Source organism: Paramormyrops kingsleyae, chromosome 6 (genome assembly GCF_048594095.1).
Source record: "Paramormyrops kingsleyae isolate MSU_618 chromosome 6, PKINGS_0.4, whole genome shotgun sequence".
NCBI lineage: Eukaryota > Metazoa > Chordata > Actinopteri > Osteoglossiformes > Mormyridae > Paramormyrops > Paramormyrops kingsleyae.
This window is the reverse complement of record NC_132802.1, coordinates 18670738-18686572: the sequence shown is the minus strand read 5'-3', so window position 1 is coordinate 18686572 and position 15835 is coordinate 18670738. Positions and strand designations below refer to the sequence as shown.

Sequence of the window (15835 nt, the reverse complement as noted above, 5' to 3'; positions counted from 1 at the left end):
TTTCTTAGATTCTGGAGATGTATACACGTCTCAGAGGTTTACCTCAAAAATATGACAATGTAGCTATTTACATTCATTATGAAAATATTCTTGGTCCTAAACATACTTAACCACTCTATAAATCAGCATTTTTGTCACATAATAAGTAGGTACAAATTACTGCAAATGAAATCTATGAGCTAATAAATATTTATTTCATTAATATGGATGCTATGTACAGAAAATCACCTCCCTCATAACTGCAATGGCAGTTAAAGCACAGTAGCTGTGACCTGTGGGAGACGTTTGATCCAACATCAGATGAATGATATGGAGAATATTTTCCCAGGGTATACATCAGCATCTGTCTATATTATTAGCTTGCAATAACTTCAGGCTCCGCACATTTATAGAGAAGCTTCTCCAACTTGGATATATGCACCACCTAGTGGCAATGGAAGGTATTGCACAGCCCTAGAACAACAAAAACATTGTGTTTGTGTTCATTGTTATTGTTTACATTGTAAATATGGAGAAGCACAGAGCAGCACATAGAACTGGTGGCAGATTGGTGCATCCACAATGACTTTCATCATCACAGTTGCTAGAGCACTGCATATTTCACAGCATCGCAGAGGAAAAATATCATTTGTTAATAAATGAAAACTAGGAATGTTAGTTCTGTGGCCAGTGGCCTGTACTACAAAGCGGGGTTACTGGCTTATCTGGGTAACTTTTCGGGTTTAAGGTACCACAGTTGGACTTACATTTTTCCCAGACTACCTTAAATCCGACAAGTTACCCCGATAAGCCAGTAACCCCACTCCGTAGAACATGCCCCTGGCTTTATCCAAGGGTATTCTTTAAAAACATCCATTTATAGAACAATACAATGCACAAAATTCCATACATTTTGTGCCAAGCACAACTCATCTGAGGTGGTGATACATTCTTTGGCTCCTGATTTCATTTTTGATGAAATTCTGAGTCAGCGATATGACCAACTTTGCCCATGGACTCACGGTTACACAACACAGAAGAGCAACCAAGTCTTTCATGGTGAACTTCAACCCCGAGATGACGTGCATTCTGCCAGGAAAACTCCAAAGCCCAGGTGACATGTTGTGCCTTTTGTTTCTCGACAGTTTTACATTGGTAGAGTAAAGAGGGGGAAGGTGGGTAAAAAATGGTGGAGAGGAAAGCTTCCCCTTTTCAACTTTAAGGACAGATACATCAAAATGAACAGGACAGGGTTGTGTTTCCTGTCAGCGAGACTATACTGAGGGAGGCAAGGCAGATGGCCGGCATTCACATCTGCATGCAAGGGCTGCTCACATCTTCCGCTATAGCACTTGCCCATAAGTGTCCTTCCCAAAACACCAGCCGAGAAAAGGACAAATATCTCTACTTAATTGCTATTTGTTCACTGAACTCAAGGTGTCGGCCTATAATGTGGAGAAAGGGCCCATACCAATACTAACACGTTCTGGAAACCCACAGAACTGTGGCTGGGGTCTTCTGGAAGTCACTGTAACCCTACATACTGGACCCATCTGTGCCAAAAGTGACATAAAAGAATAGGAGCAGGATGCCTCAGTGCAAGAGCACCAGCAGTGCATAGACCTGTAGCAGGGCCAGAAATCATAGCGGGGGTGAGCCAGTCCCTCAAAAGCACATTCCCTCCGACTGATCTAACCACGCACACACACACCTGTCACACACGATCATTTTATCGTACTGTATCGCTCACTGTGGCGCTGGATGGGTAGAGCTGAATTCCACCTGGGGGGCCCACTTGGGCTCCTCCATGCCACCACAGTAGACCTAATCCGAAATGCTAGTGGATGACAACTGATTAGACCCTGCAAGTGAAGCCCCTGAATCAGGTACAGGTAGCCATAGAGTCACAGTGTCAGTTTGCTGGTAGAATAGCCTCACTGAGGAAACGGGGCGAAGCTCAAAGAGGAAGACGGTGCTCGCAGGACACATGTGCTCCAAACTGACGACATCATCACGACACTGGCAGTGCAACACATACTGTACAAGCTGAAAAGCAATTAAATTTGCGTTAGTACAGTAAGTATCCTGTCAGTACAGTTTAAGTATCCTGTCAGTACAGTTTAAGTATCCTGGTTCACAGTTAGAAGGTTCCACTTGTCTTCATCTGTTTTATTTATTTTTTTGTGCATTTCAATTTCCAAAACATTATTGTATTAAGCTATAGATAACAGATGCACATGAATCTACCAGCACTACAGAATATTTATGCAGACAACTATCTTAAATGGTCTCAGGCCTGTGTGTAGTGGCATGTTTTTCCTTGAGCGTATTCTTGTGCACCCTCCTTCGTGCCTTGTGCTTTCTGAGACGCCTGGTCCAGTGAAGCGGTCGCAGGTGGAAGAAACATTACATTTAAAATGTGTTAGTTTTATTGATGGATGCATGGATGGAGGGATACCTTGCACAGGCATGCTAAGTAATTAAATACATGCAAAATATATATTTAAGCCGCAGCCTCATAGCTCCAGGAACTGCCTGAAGATGCACCACACTGTGTACTAGCCTGACAGAAAGGATGTGTTGCAAAACTCAGCATGTGCTTACATCACACAAAGTAGTCCTCAATATGTCAGTCTGTTTCTACATGAGAAACACTACATGAGAAACACCATCACTCAATATTTCATTTGTTAGATTTAGTTTATCCTAAATTAAATCCCTATAAATGAGCTGAAACAGTAAACAGCCACATCACGACAGCTAAGGGTGATGCATAGGAAAAGTCATTTTTGCCAAGAGTGGTTGACAGAGCACGTAGCTAACAGTCAGAGGAACACAGGCCTCAGGCCAGTGGTGTGCTACTAACCTCTACTTCATCCAGCCGTACCAGCACTGGGAGAAAAGTACCTGTGAAGATCCTTTGAGGAGGCATTGAATCTGTGTTGGCAGTGTGCCATGTGCAGGTCAAGCTTTTACGGACTTGGCGGGGGCAAGGAGGTCCTCGCATCTCTCCTCATTGGCTGCGTGACCGGCATCTGAATCAGGACCTTGTAACCCCAGCTGACATGTGAGAAATCTGGCTACGCGAGTCGGATGGAAATAATCTCTAGAAAAGAGCCGACCCAAAATTAACAGAAAATTCTCCGCCACAAACGCAACCCTCTGGCCGACCCTTGGTGCAGACGCATGTTCAGAATTGCTCTTTGGTTCAGGAGGGTACTGTAACCAGCAGCGGTAGGTATGCACTTCTCAGAAGCCTGAACCAAAGAGTGAGTAAAAATGGGTGCATGGGAACTGCATAAACATCACCATCTTAAACCATTTTCCACCTTTTTCAAAATAATTACGATTGTTTTTTTCCAGTATAGTAATCAGCTGTGACCTGATCAAAGGACCAGTTGAATCAGTTGACATTCATCCTGGTTTGAGTCATTAGCCAACAGATGTTTTACATCAAGAAGGAGGGGACTTTTAGCTGCTGGAAAACACTGCTATTTTTTCTGTTTACTCAGTGGTGGGCATGGCTCCGCTAATCCGCTAACCACTAATTAGCAAAGCTTTTGTTAGCGGATTAGCATTTCTGCTAACTTTGAAAACTGTTTGTGAACCAATTAGCTTCCACTAAATTTAGTTCTGCAAACTGTAAATCTGCTAATACTTCTTTGCAATTAAAGTAGATGAAGTTTAACAGTCAAAAACGTTTCTAAATCCTAAAAACATATTTGTTCCGGTCTGGTGTGGGCATGTCTGCAACAGTGTATCTAGCATGCTGTTGGCTGACTACATATAAACACAAGATGTGATTGGTTGATAACTTGTCACGTTTAAGGTAGTTAGGGCTAAATGTTAGCGTGTGAAGATAAAGTCCATTTAAACTGGGGCACCTTGAACTACGCAGAGAACTGAGGCCTGTATCACGAAGCGGAATTTTTTGCTTAGTCGCATAATATCAGATTTAACATACCCCGGTATAAATGGCCTTTATAACGTTCATTTATATTTAGCCCATCCTACTTTAAATATGACAAGTTATCCAGCTAAGCAAGAAATCCTGCTTCGGCCCTAGTTATTTTCCTTTATTTTCCAGGTTCTGATCGACAGAGCTATTGCCTAATAAAGAGCTGAGACCCTCCTTCCTGGTTCTGGGTAAACGGCGGCATCTTGGTGGCGCCCAAGCAGCTTCCCTGAGAGCAAAATGTCAGCATGAACCAGCAGCGGAAGCTCGTGGGCGTTTTACTTACACCAAAATGTTCTGAGGGCATAATGAAAAATGATTGGTTCGGAGAGATAACCAATCAGATTGTAGATGAGGTGGGTCCAAGCAACTACAGGGCGTGGGACCAAGACATTTGATTATCTGTACAGCACTGGTGTATTTTTGTTCACGACTGCCAATAAAAAGCCAAAAAGCACATATTTATAGCAGGACTATTCAAATGACAGTCCTCAAGGTCCAGGCACTGCTGATTTTCCAGCCTTCCGGTACCTGTGAGCCAGGTGTGAAGCCTTTGAGTCCAATCAGAATCAGTAATTATTAGACTAACTAAGTGGGAGAACTGAAAACAGAGTCTGCATTTGGAATCGAGGGCCAGATTCGAAGATTCCCGTTTTAGGGTTCCTATAGCACGATGTGAAAGAAACGCTGGTGTTCTGTCATTCCGATTTTAGGGAACAATACAATGCAAAAATCTATAAAATATAATAACACATACAAAAAAAAATCTCAACATGATATTTAGCATCCTACACCTCCTACACGAATAAGCAATGCCTTGGAGGCAGTAAACAAGACTGTTTTCCTTAGGGTAAGAAAATCTCCCGCAGGCTGTAGGCTAACAGATGCATGTTATTGGCTGCCTCAGACGCTGTGCTTCTAAATCCAAGTCTTGAATAAAGCAGCCAAATAAAATATACCTGAAAATGACCATGAGGAGGATTTAAGAACTGATATTACATTTCTCCTTTACTTATCCATAAAGGTCACCTCTAGATGCACAAGTTAAAAACCCAGATAAATATCGAACATCGTTAGGTCTATGTACTCAGCTATATGTGATGCTATTCACAGATTCACAGAATACAAGACAAAGTCTTCTACGCTTCACTCAATATTTCACCGGCCCAGAAACAGACCCAGAGTGATTCACTGAAGCGTTTAGGGTAGAATAGTTTGTTTGGGGCTTTTCTAACCATGATGCTTACAGCCCTCATTCCTTGGCCCTACATTATTCTGAGAGAAAAATCTTTCTTGAATGGCGCAAATGATCCCTCCTTCTTAGCTAAGAGCAGCCTACTCAAGGCTTTGTAGATTTTCCAACACTGACACATTTGACCTGTGACCTCTAACATCTGACCTTCCTGTGCTTTTCTTTGTAAGTGGTATGCTTTCTAAGACGACCTGTGACATCACTGCCTAAGCTAGTATTTCTCAAACAGGTCCTTGAGGACCTCCAGACAGTGCACATTTTTGCTCCCTCCCAGCTGGGATGGAGCAACGTCATGGACCATCTGGGGTTCCTGAAGGCCAATTTGAGAAACACTGGCCTAAGCAGCTTACAGTCAGCTTGAAATCACATTATTGTTATACCTGGATATTTCTCAAGGCAACAAAAACGGATCAGGTGGATTACAGTAGTTATCATATCCAGCGTGCTATCACTGACAACTGACAAAATCCCTATGCGTCTAATTTCCTCCCGGTGCTGTCACAGAAGAGAAGCGTTTCACGTGTAAATGTCTGCCACGTGAGAAAAGGTGCCTTGTACAACAACAGGGGGAAACTTGTCGCTATTCCCAACGTGAGCAGACACCGCCACACGACCGCCATTGCTTTGGTCTCCCTGCAAACAGTTCCGCCTCATCCTCGGGGTGTCGCAAGATAGCAGCTTCGGGAACAGATGGTCCTTATGCAATCCCCCGGGCTGCGGTGGATACGATTTTTATCTCTCCGGGACTAACAAGGTGCTCATCAGCTTTGGGTAACAACTGAAAGCACGAGGCACTTGCCTGAATTAAACTATCCACCCTAAACCACACAAAGGCTAAGTGCACTCTCTAAAAATACTTCAGTCAAATTTTAAACAAAATAAAACGACCCTTAAGGAAGTGTTTACGTAACTGTTATAAAAGCGAATTACTCAGTCTTGCGTGGTGCTTAACACAGAGCAGCTGAGCATTCCTCTTCTTGCCTGGCTTGGTTGCAGACACATATGCCTGCTCACTCCATGCACGGATTCAAACAGTCCCACAGTCTGGACACCTCATAAGCATGAGCCATCGCAAATGAACCAACACTATTCAGCGTCAACGACAAAAACTGCGTTTTCTGTGGGTTGAGATTTTTGTATGATCTCAAAACACTCATCTACACGCTATGTCTGCTTTAAAATATAAACACATATAAACAAGGATGTTTTTTTTTTTAAATCAGTGGACGGAATTTTATCGATGACAAAGAATCTGCATGGAAACATCCGTGACCAGAGATAAACAAGCGCGGAGCGGAGCGATAGAGCGAGCAGAGCTGCGATGTGTGAGGGACGGGCGAGGACCATGAAGCAGAGATATGGATGGTGTGGCGTCTCGCATGTGAAACTGCGCTGAAATAGCTGAACGTTTGTACGTTCATGTCAAATGGCCAAAGCATTTGACCTTCTTCCTGGACTGCACGTCCGGTGCTCTGCACAGAGGGACCGATAACGTCCACATGGACCTCACAGAAATTATATTTATTATTCATTCAACAGATTTGTGTTCTTACTAAAAGCTTTTTTTTAGCCCAGTGTTGTTTAATCATTAATTCATGGGTTAACCTTACTGCTACAATAACAAACTGGACAGACGAATCTTTTTGATCTAAAATACAGTCTCAGAACAGGATATATTATGAGAAAACACAGCGGACTATGCTGGAACACACCTCTGAGTCTGTATATGAATGACATGTACACAGAATAATCAAGGCTTCAACATGCTTCCAGATGGCACCGTTTACAACCGACAATGGACCCCGTCCTTCCCTATGGATTTAACGAGGGTCAGCAGATCACGCCGTGCGCCTTCCCCGTCTACCGCCCGCTGACCTTCTGCGGCGTTAGAGTCTCACAGGTACTCACTAATGGCATCGCCTGCACGCCATGACAGAGCTGGGCTGGAGCTGGAAGCGTTGGGCTGCCGCACGCTGGCTTCTCACGTTGTCTCGCTTGCACGCTCTCCCTGCTTTCATTCAGGCTCAGGCCACACGAATGAGGGAGCGTTCGGCAGGCAGCCCGTGAGGTAAGCAGCCCCTGTGATGTCACATGCGGCATCAGCAGAGCTCAAGGCGCATAGAGGCTGGGGGGAGGGGCAGTGCAGGTGTGTTCCAAAGGAACCAAACCCGGGGGGGGGGGAGGGGGCTGCCTGTCTACCTGTAGTTAAGGAGAGCCACATACTACTGTGGAAAAGAGCCGATTGCAGCACGTAATCGAGGCAAGGCAAGAGTCTGTGTTTAGATGCGCATGAAATCAGCTCTGATTCACGTTAGCTACCTCCTGTCATACAGCAGTAGTATGGTCCACAACAGTGCAAGAAGATTGGTCCCCTGGTTTCCATAGAAACAGGAGGATGTGTTGAAGACAGATACCCTTTGCCTCACTCTGCTGTGAAATCAATACATTGTAAGATGATGAGGCATGACCATATAAACAAATCTGACAAAACAGGGTGATATAAGGAAAATGCCAAATTTATGATTAAAAAAAAGATTGATAAAAAAAATGTAAGATCCAAGGAACTAAACACTTACAAATGGTGTTTATTGCAGTGATTCAAATTCCATTCAGAAAACGTGGTCCAGGTTGCTATGAGATACCTGAATCACACAGTGCTGATGCTGTCGTTCCTCTTGGAAGTGGGATGCAAAGTGTCCCTCCAAATAGAAGCAATAGGAGAAGCTTCTGTTTTTTGTACATGGAGTAGAATGTATCACTGCTTGCTGTTGTGGGAGGGGACAAATGATATTGCAGGGGGGGGGGGGGGCAAAACTTATCAATGTATGCAAATACAAAGGTATATTTATTGGGGGATGAATATATATATTAAATAATGGTGGGCACACCCCCCCTCCCCCCCCGCCCCAGGTATTATCACCAATTTCACAGCTGCCAGCTGTAGAACTATTGCTGGTCATATGTGTTGATGACTAGACAAGGAAATCATGATTCTTTTCAAATTCTTATCAGATTCTTTCGATTTCATTAAACTAAAAGATTCATTCCGAGTAGAACATTCACTTCCAAGTTTTCTTATTTTGTGTTGTAAATTTGTATATTAAACTGTACAATTTCGATTGATTATGTACTCATTATGTACTCATTATATACTCATGGACGATGAACATGTGATCTGACTATGGGGTGGCACAGTGGTGCAGTGGAGAGGTGCTCTTGCCTCACACCTCTGGGCCTCTGGGAGGCTCTGCCACGGCTCTGTGTGTGTGGAGCTTTCACGTTCTTCCCGTGTCGTCGTGGGGTTTCCCCCCATGGTCCTAAAACATGCTGAGGTTAAGTTACCACATTTCCCAGTGGTGCGAATGGAGTGTGAATGTGCCCTGCCGCGGGTTGCCACCCTATCCTGAGTTGTTCCCTGCCTTGTGCCCATAGCCCCCCCCCCGGCTCTGAATAGGGTAAGCGGCTACAGAAGGTGGATGGATGGATTTACATTTGGGGGTGGTGTGTGGTTTAGCTGGTTAGGACGCTGTGCCTGTGATGGGAATGTTGCTAAGGACTTACCCCCAAAATGTAACATTTGCCACACAGAATCTGACTCTTGGCCATGATGTGGCTCACTCCTGAATTAACTGAAGGATGAATCACCCTTTAAAATAAGTGAACGATGAATCATTCAGTGAACAAACTGAACAAAGAATCATTAAGTGAAAAGATTGAACAGTGTCTCTGTAAACAAGCTGAAAGGAAGATCAGTCAGTGAACGAATGAACGAAGGATCACTCAGTGAACGAACTGAACGAAGGATCACTCAGTGAACGAACTGAACGAAGGATCACTCAGTGAACGAACTGAACGAAGGATCACTCAGTGAACAAACAGAATGAAGGATCACTCAGTGAACAAAGGATCACTCAGTGAACGAACTAAATGAAGGGTCATTCAGTGAATGAACTCAACAATGAATCACTCTGTAAACAAGCTGAACGAAGGATCAGTTAGTGAACAAACATAACGACAGATCACTCAGTGAACAAACTCAATGAAGGGTCACTCGGCGGCCAAACTAAATGAATTAGTGTGGTGACCAAGATTATTTTGTCCACAAAAAGAGATTTGCTCAGGAAGAATAAATCGTTCACAAGCGACATACTGTAAGTTTACTGATGACCACTTTGAAACACAGTGATAATGGTGATAACTGGGAGATTTCACTGTCAATACCCATCTGTTTCCATCCATTATTTTAACAGCAGAACGCATACTTTACTTCTTTCTGTCACGTGGGATGTACTCAAGGCATGCAGATGAAACTCTGAGCGCATTTCCTTTCACGAGGGCGAGTGGGGAGCCCCCATTCAGGTGCCATGTCGAGCGGCTCCGTCTCTGAGGCAGGGCCTTTGCGAGCGGTGCAGCCCCACAGAAGAGACGCTCTCAGCAAGTCAGCTGCCAGGCTTCACTTGTCCACTGTGCCAGCATGCTGATGAGCTGACAAATTATGTTGTCCCTTCCCAAGCGGAAAAGGAGCAGAGCTGTAAGCCCTCAACGAATAATCCGGAAAATGCCAAGGAGCCTTTTGTGAAAAAAAACCTCCAATGTCACTTGGCAAATGCTTTTATTTAATGCAGCACACAGGACACAGCAAACACTCGATAGCTGCAGTCATTCATGCAGTGGTTCCTAAATGCTGCACTACTGCTTGACCAAGAATGCTGCTGGCAGTCATAGGCACCAAGGCTTCTAATACTATTAGTAGCTTCTGGTCATCAAGCATGTTTGATGCACAATGAAGCTTTCAGGACACAAAACTGAATGGGATTTTAATGGTTCGGAATAAGTTTGTCAGTGTGACATTTTTGCAGACTATTATCTGCAAAGTGTTGATGGCTTGAAACAAAAATTGAGCACAGTGAGGCAAACTTTGAAAATCCCAGACTCAGACAACTGGATCAACAGATGGGGAAGTCGCGCAGGGACAGGAAAACGTGTTTCAGAATGGGCCGAGTTAGCACAAGTTACCCTAGTATAGTCACCAACTACAGCCAGCTGAGGACCACTTTCTCAATAAACCACATACAGCTCAGAACTGCACCCACTGCTTGTTTATAACCTCCAGTGAAGCTGCAGCCAGTGGCACTTACAGCTGCCCCACATCCTTTCACTTTAGACAATGTACCTGACTCATGATTGGCTTGACCAGGGTGAGGACACCTGAGCCAGAAACGGGGCATGCAGTACCTGTGGCATTGCGTCTGCCCTGGCGTTCTGTCATCACTGGGCTGCGTTCCACAGGCACCCTCCAGCTTGGGGCAGTGCCATGCTGGCCTTGTCTGACAGATGTAGGGCACTAGGGCTAACTGCCACTGTCCCAGAGCTCCTGAAGTGCAGACTTATGGAAAGATCTCAGCTGGCTGAGCTCAGCAAGCAGCTCATTTGGGCTGCTTCCACACCCTACTGCAGGGGTTTCCAACTGCAGTCCTGCAGAGCCCCAGTCCTGCAGAACTTAGCTCTTTCTTTGTTCCACCACACCTGATTTGGTAATCAGCAGAGAAGTACAATCAGGTGTGTTAAATGAAAGGAAACACAAAGATGTGCAGGGCTGAGGCTCTCCGGGACTGTTCTACTGATACACTGTACATGAGAATTTGCAAGGCAAAAATAATACTGTTCCAAAAGCACTGGTTTATTGGGTGACATGCAATCCTCCTATATTTTGCAGGGATTTCTTGTTTCGCATTGTGGCACACTGCTGGCTTTCTGCCATGCTTCGCAACAGGCTATTGTTGTCACTACAGGTGCTCAGTGCACCAGCCTGGTTTAACACAGCACATCAGCAGAAAGGAAGCTGACATCCAAAAAGCCTAAAAGGATGCTTCATGCACAATATCTCACTATTCAAAGGGTCTGGATAAAACATGAATATATTATACAGAAAATATGGGACAATAATTATCAAAGTAGATGGAAGATGCTCAGAGGGAGCAAAAACATGGACCAACCGGGTCTCCAAAGAGTGTATTTGGAAACACTGGCCAGAGAAGCTCCTTCTGACCACAGAAGGTTACTGTGTTCATTTCTTGTGAATATTAGTGAATGTTTTGAAAAACAGTGATCTTTCAAAAATGATAATTTATTGCCAAACTACATAGTTTAAATGTAGAGAATGTTCACCCTGGAAAAGTGGCTTAACAACAAAAAGTGGCTTTGGGCAACAAAAAGACAAACTTATCTAATATAAATAAATGCATTTTTCCCAAAAGTTTGTTTTCTTGATAATATTTTTTGTTTCCAACATATCAATGATTTAATTTGTTAAAAAGAAAAAAAAAGAAAAGAATATTCTTATCTTCTGCACAAATCAAAAGGTTACAGTGCAGGACTTCTTGAAAGGATGCTCCAGAGGGCTACACTAAGGTCAGCGCTGTGCAGTAGAGGGCTACACTAAGGTCAGCGCTGTGCAGTAGAGGGCTACACTAAGGTCTTAACTGTGCAGTAGAGGGCTACACTAAGGTCAGCGCTGTGCAGTAGAGGGCTACGCTAAGGTCAGCGCTGTGCAGTAGAGGGCTACACTAAGGTCAGCACTGTACAGTAGAGGGCTATACTAAGGTCAGCACTGTACAGTAGAGGGCTACGCTAAGGTCAGCGCTGTGCAGTAGAGGGCTACACTAAGGTCAGCACTGTACAGTAGAGGGCTATACTAAGGTCAGCACTGTACAGTAGAGGGCTACACTAAGGTCAGCGCTGTGCAGTAGAGGGCTACACTAAGGTCAGCACTGTACAGTAGAGGGCTATACTAAGGTCAGCACTGTGCAGTAGAGGGCTACACTAAGGTCAGCGCTGTGCAGTAGAGGGCTACGCTAAGGTCAGCGCTGTGCAGTAGAGGGCTACACTAAGGTCAGCGCTGTGCAGTAGAGGGCTACGCTAAGGTCAGTGCTGTGCAGTAGAGGGCTACACTAAGGTCAGCGCTGTGCAGTAGAGGGCTACACTAAGGTCTTAACTGTGCAGTAGAGGGCTACACTAAGGTCAGCGCTGTGCAGTAGAGGGCTACGCTAAGGTCAGCGCTGTGCAGTAGAGGGCTACACTAAGGTCAGCACTGTACAGTAGAGGGCTATACTAAGGTCAGCACTGTACAGTAGAGGGCTACGCTAAGGTCAGCGCTGTGCAGTAGAGGGCTACACTAAGGTCAGCACTGTACAGTAGAGGGCTATACTAAGGTCAGCACTGTACAGTAGAGGGCTACACTAAGGTCAGCGCTGTGCAGTAGAGGGCTACACTAAGGTCAGCACTGTACAGTAGAGGGCTATACTAAGGTCAGCACTGTGCAGTAGAGGGCTACACTAAGGTCAGCGCTGTGCAGTAGAGGGCTACGCTAAGGTCAGCGCTGTGCAGTAGAGGGCTACACTAAGGTCAGCGCTGTGCAGTAGAGGGCTACACTAAGGTCAGCGCTGTGCAGTAGAGGGCTACACTAAGGTCAGCGCTGTGCAGTAGAGGGCTACGCTAAGGTCAGTGCTGTGCAGTAGAGGGCTACACTAAGGTCAGCGCTGTGCAGTAGAGGGCTACACTAAGGTCAGCGCTGTGCAGTAGAGGGCTACGCTAAGGTCAGCGCTGTGCAGTAGAGGGCTACACTAAGGTCAGCGCTGTGCAGTAGAGGGGCTACACTAAGGTCAGCGCTGTGCAGTAGAGGGCTACACTAAGGTCAGCGCTGTGCAGTAGTGGGCTACGCTAAGGTCAGCAGCAGCCCAAATACACAGTGGGCATCAGCCTCAAAGCCTGATCACATTTTTTTGCAACACACAAACACCACTGCTTCAGATGAGGTAAAAAAGTACACCACTGCGAGCTGCGTACCAGAATCCTGTACCATTACATCCTACAGGCTTAAAGTGCTAATGAGGACAAATAAAAAAGTGATTATGTCATCATTCTGAATACTATCCGATTCCTTTTTCATCGCTGTGTCCTGTAAACGACACATTGCAGTTAGAAGCATAACAGCAGTAATATGATGCTGTAAATTGTGCTGACAGTGAAGTTTTTCCACAGACTGTGAATATGCTAACAGCCTGAAACGCTCCTTGACAGTCAGGAGCCAGCACGCTCTGAAATGTGAGGATTTAAGTCATGCAGTATGGAGTATGGAGTACTGTAACATACACAGAAGATTCAAAAGGGCCTCAAAGCTTTCTGTGGAATGACTATGCTGGACAAACCTGTCAGGGATGTTTGAGCTCCTTTGCTAGCGTGACAGAGGTAGGTGTCTGTCTGTGTGTACGTGTGTGTATGTGTGAACAGGGACCAGAATACTAACCAGCTGGATGGCACACGCAGGAGCCTGAGCAAACATCGATGCAGTTTCTATTGACAGTTGAAGCACATATTGCAGCCAGCTGACCCTAACATATCCAACAGCATGGTGGTTTGTGGAGCCGGAAGCTGTTCAGGTTTTACAGCTGCTATTTAAAGATAAACACATGGAAGGGCTGGAGAGTCCTGATCATATCTAGTCCTTATCCGTCTCATTCAGCTGGTCCTTCAGGGTGTCTGATGTCAAGTGCCACATCTACAATAGCCATGGACAAAGTATTCCCTCTTATACACCAATAGTCATCTCAAAAAGAGATTTGTTAATATTATGATATCTATAACCCACCCATGGTCATTATTAAAGTACTGTAAGTACCCATTGTGGGAAAAGATGTGGAATTATGGGTATGCCAGGACAATGACAGAAAATGCTAAAGCAAATTTATTGTTTGTACCGATAAAACACAGGACAACCTTGCAAAGAGTCCCATGAAAGAGACTCTTTTAATAATATGTCATGCTATGATGAAACAAAGAACCATTCAGGGGATGTTAATCACTTCATAGAGCATGTAACATGAAAATAAGCATTACATGTTGCAAATTGCATTGCCAAGAGGAGGCCATCTCCACTGCTGTTACAGCTCACAACAAATGTCAGTGTATTTGATTTTGGGGTGTGGATCAGCAGCCTTTCACAGTATCGGTGTCTACATCCTCCAGAACCGCTGCTTTGAGTGGCCCCTGAAGCTCAACCAATTCAACTAAATCCAACCAAACCCTTATTCTGCCACTAAGGGACTGCGATGAAGGGATCATTTAGCTTCCCTTTCACATAGTCCTATTCAACCTGCCTATCTGAGGGGTAAACAAAAAGACAAAGACCAGGAAATAAATACCTTTTGCTAAAGCAGGATGGATATCAAACAGCTAACTGGAGGTATAGTTTGGACACAGCTAACAAGAATGAACTTGATTTCTTATGTCCAGACGTGGTGAGGTGACATTTATCAGCACGACTTATCACCCCCCTTATGACAACAGCAAGGCAGAACTGATGAGATGGTAAGCGGCTAAAATCAATAGCTGCAGCCAATGCTAAATGCTCAGCGATTGTGTGGAGCTAGCCTTCGCTGAAACACGCCACGCATGCCACTGTCCTATCGTCAACAGACTTGTGATTCCTTTCATAGGACAACCATATTCCCATGTTTGATGATTTAGAATATGTAAGTTTAATGGCTACTATACTCAGGGACACAGGAGAGATTTTTGAAGTGGGGGGGGGGCAAACAGTAAGCACAAGGTCTCAACTTATCCAGCCATGCTTGATGAGGCATTCAGCGTGATTTCATATACTAAACATGATTGTATGCATGTCAGCCAGTGTCAATGTTACAGTGTTGTCTGGTAGCCAGAAATGGGCTATTAGCAATAGCATACACAACAGGTTTCTCTTCAATTTGTTGCAAGTTTAAATTTACTGAGCCGCAGTATACCGTACTGTATTGCGATACGTCATATGAAAATCTGTGTCATAGATTTTTAGCTTTATTCTAACAGATATAATTTAACGTTAGGTCAAACTTGTATGAAGTTGTTTTCTTGAAGGAACATAAATTATCCTATCACAATTATGGGAAAATGATGTTGACCATTGTACCCAACATAGGCTTGGTATAGGTTAAGCTGACATCGAATTTACATCTGCTTACACTGCTCGCGATTTGAAAGAACGCTGTAACAGATCTTTGTTTTTTCAAGGCTGCTTTTTTCTGTATTGCGTACAGCTTTGGTCCATGTGACCAAAACTGCATCATGCACATTTTAAGGCTGCTCAGTTCTCAACTTGTTCAGGATCCAAAACCCGCAACGGCGGAATACAAACAGAATGTGCAAAGTCACAAATGTGGCATTTATTTTTGAGTAAAACGTTTTACAAAGTGTCACGGTGTTTGTGTTCTTTATAGTCTGTTAAATCGGTAGGTCAACGTAGAAGTGAAAATTTTTTAAGTCAGTATAGGCTGCATTTTAACCTGTCTACATACAAACGAAGATAAAGGGAGACAGTGGGAGTGTGTGAGTACAGGCACGGGGATGCACGCGCGTGTGTGTACAGGCACGGGAATGCATGCGCGTGTGAGTACAGGCACGGGGATGCAGGCGTGTGTGAGTGCACTACTACCTGCAAGAAACACACGCTATGAGTAGTTTGATGAGTTCAAATTTTACGGTATCCAACCCTATTTAGGGACGCTTCCTGCAGGTCACATTAGCCAGATCTTACTGGCCGCCGAGAGAGAAGAGAGAAACAGCCTGATCATCAATAGATGTGAACGGAAGCCTGT

General features: G+C 44.5%; 1 protein-coding gene across 8 annotated transcripts in view; it reads right to left on the bottom strand.

Moving 5' to 3' along the window:
• Window positions 1–15835, bottom strand: part of iqsec1a (IQ motif and Sec7 domain ArfGEF 1a) — a 129637-nt gene that overhangs the window by 61669 nt on the left and 52133 nt on the right. Inside the window, exon 1 of one of the 8 annotated variants that reach the window (XM_023805010.2) lies at window positions 7095–7267. The exons of the other annotated variants lie outside the window; for them this stretch is intronic. Within the exon in view, the coding sequence (XP_023660778.2) occupies window positions 7095–7204 (110 nt within the window). The 5' untranslated portion in view covers window positions 7205–7267. Of the gene's footprint in view, window positions 1–7094; window positions 7268–15835 lie in introns of those variants that run through there. 8 annotated transcript variants of the gene reach the window in all.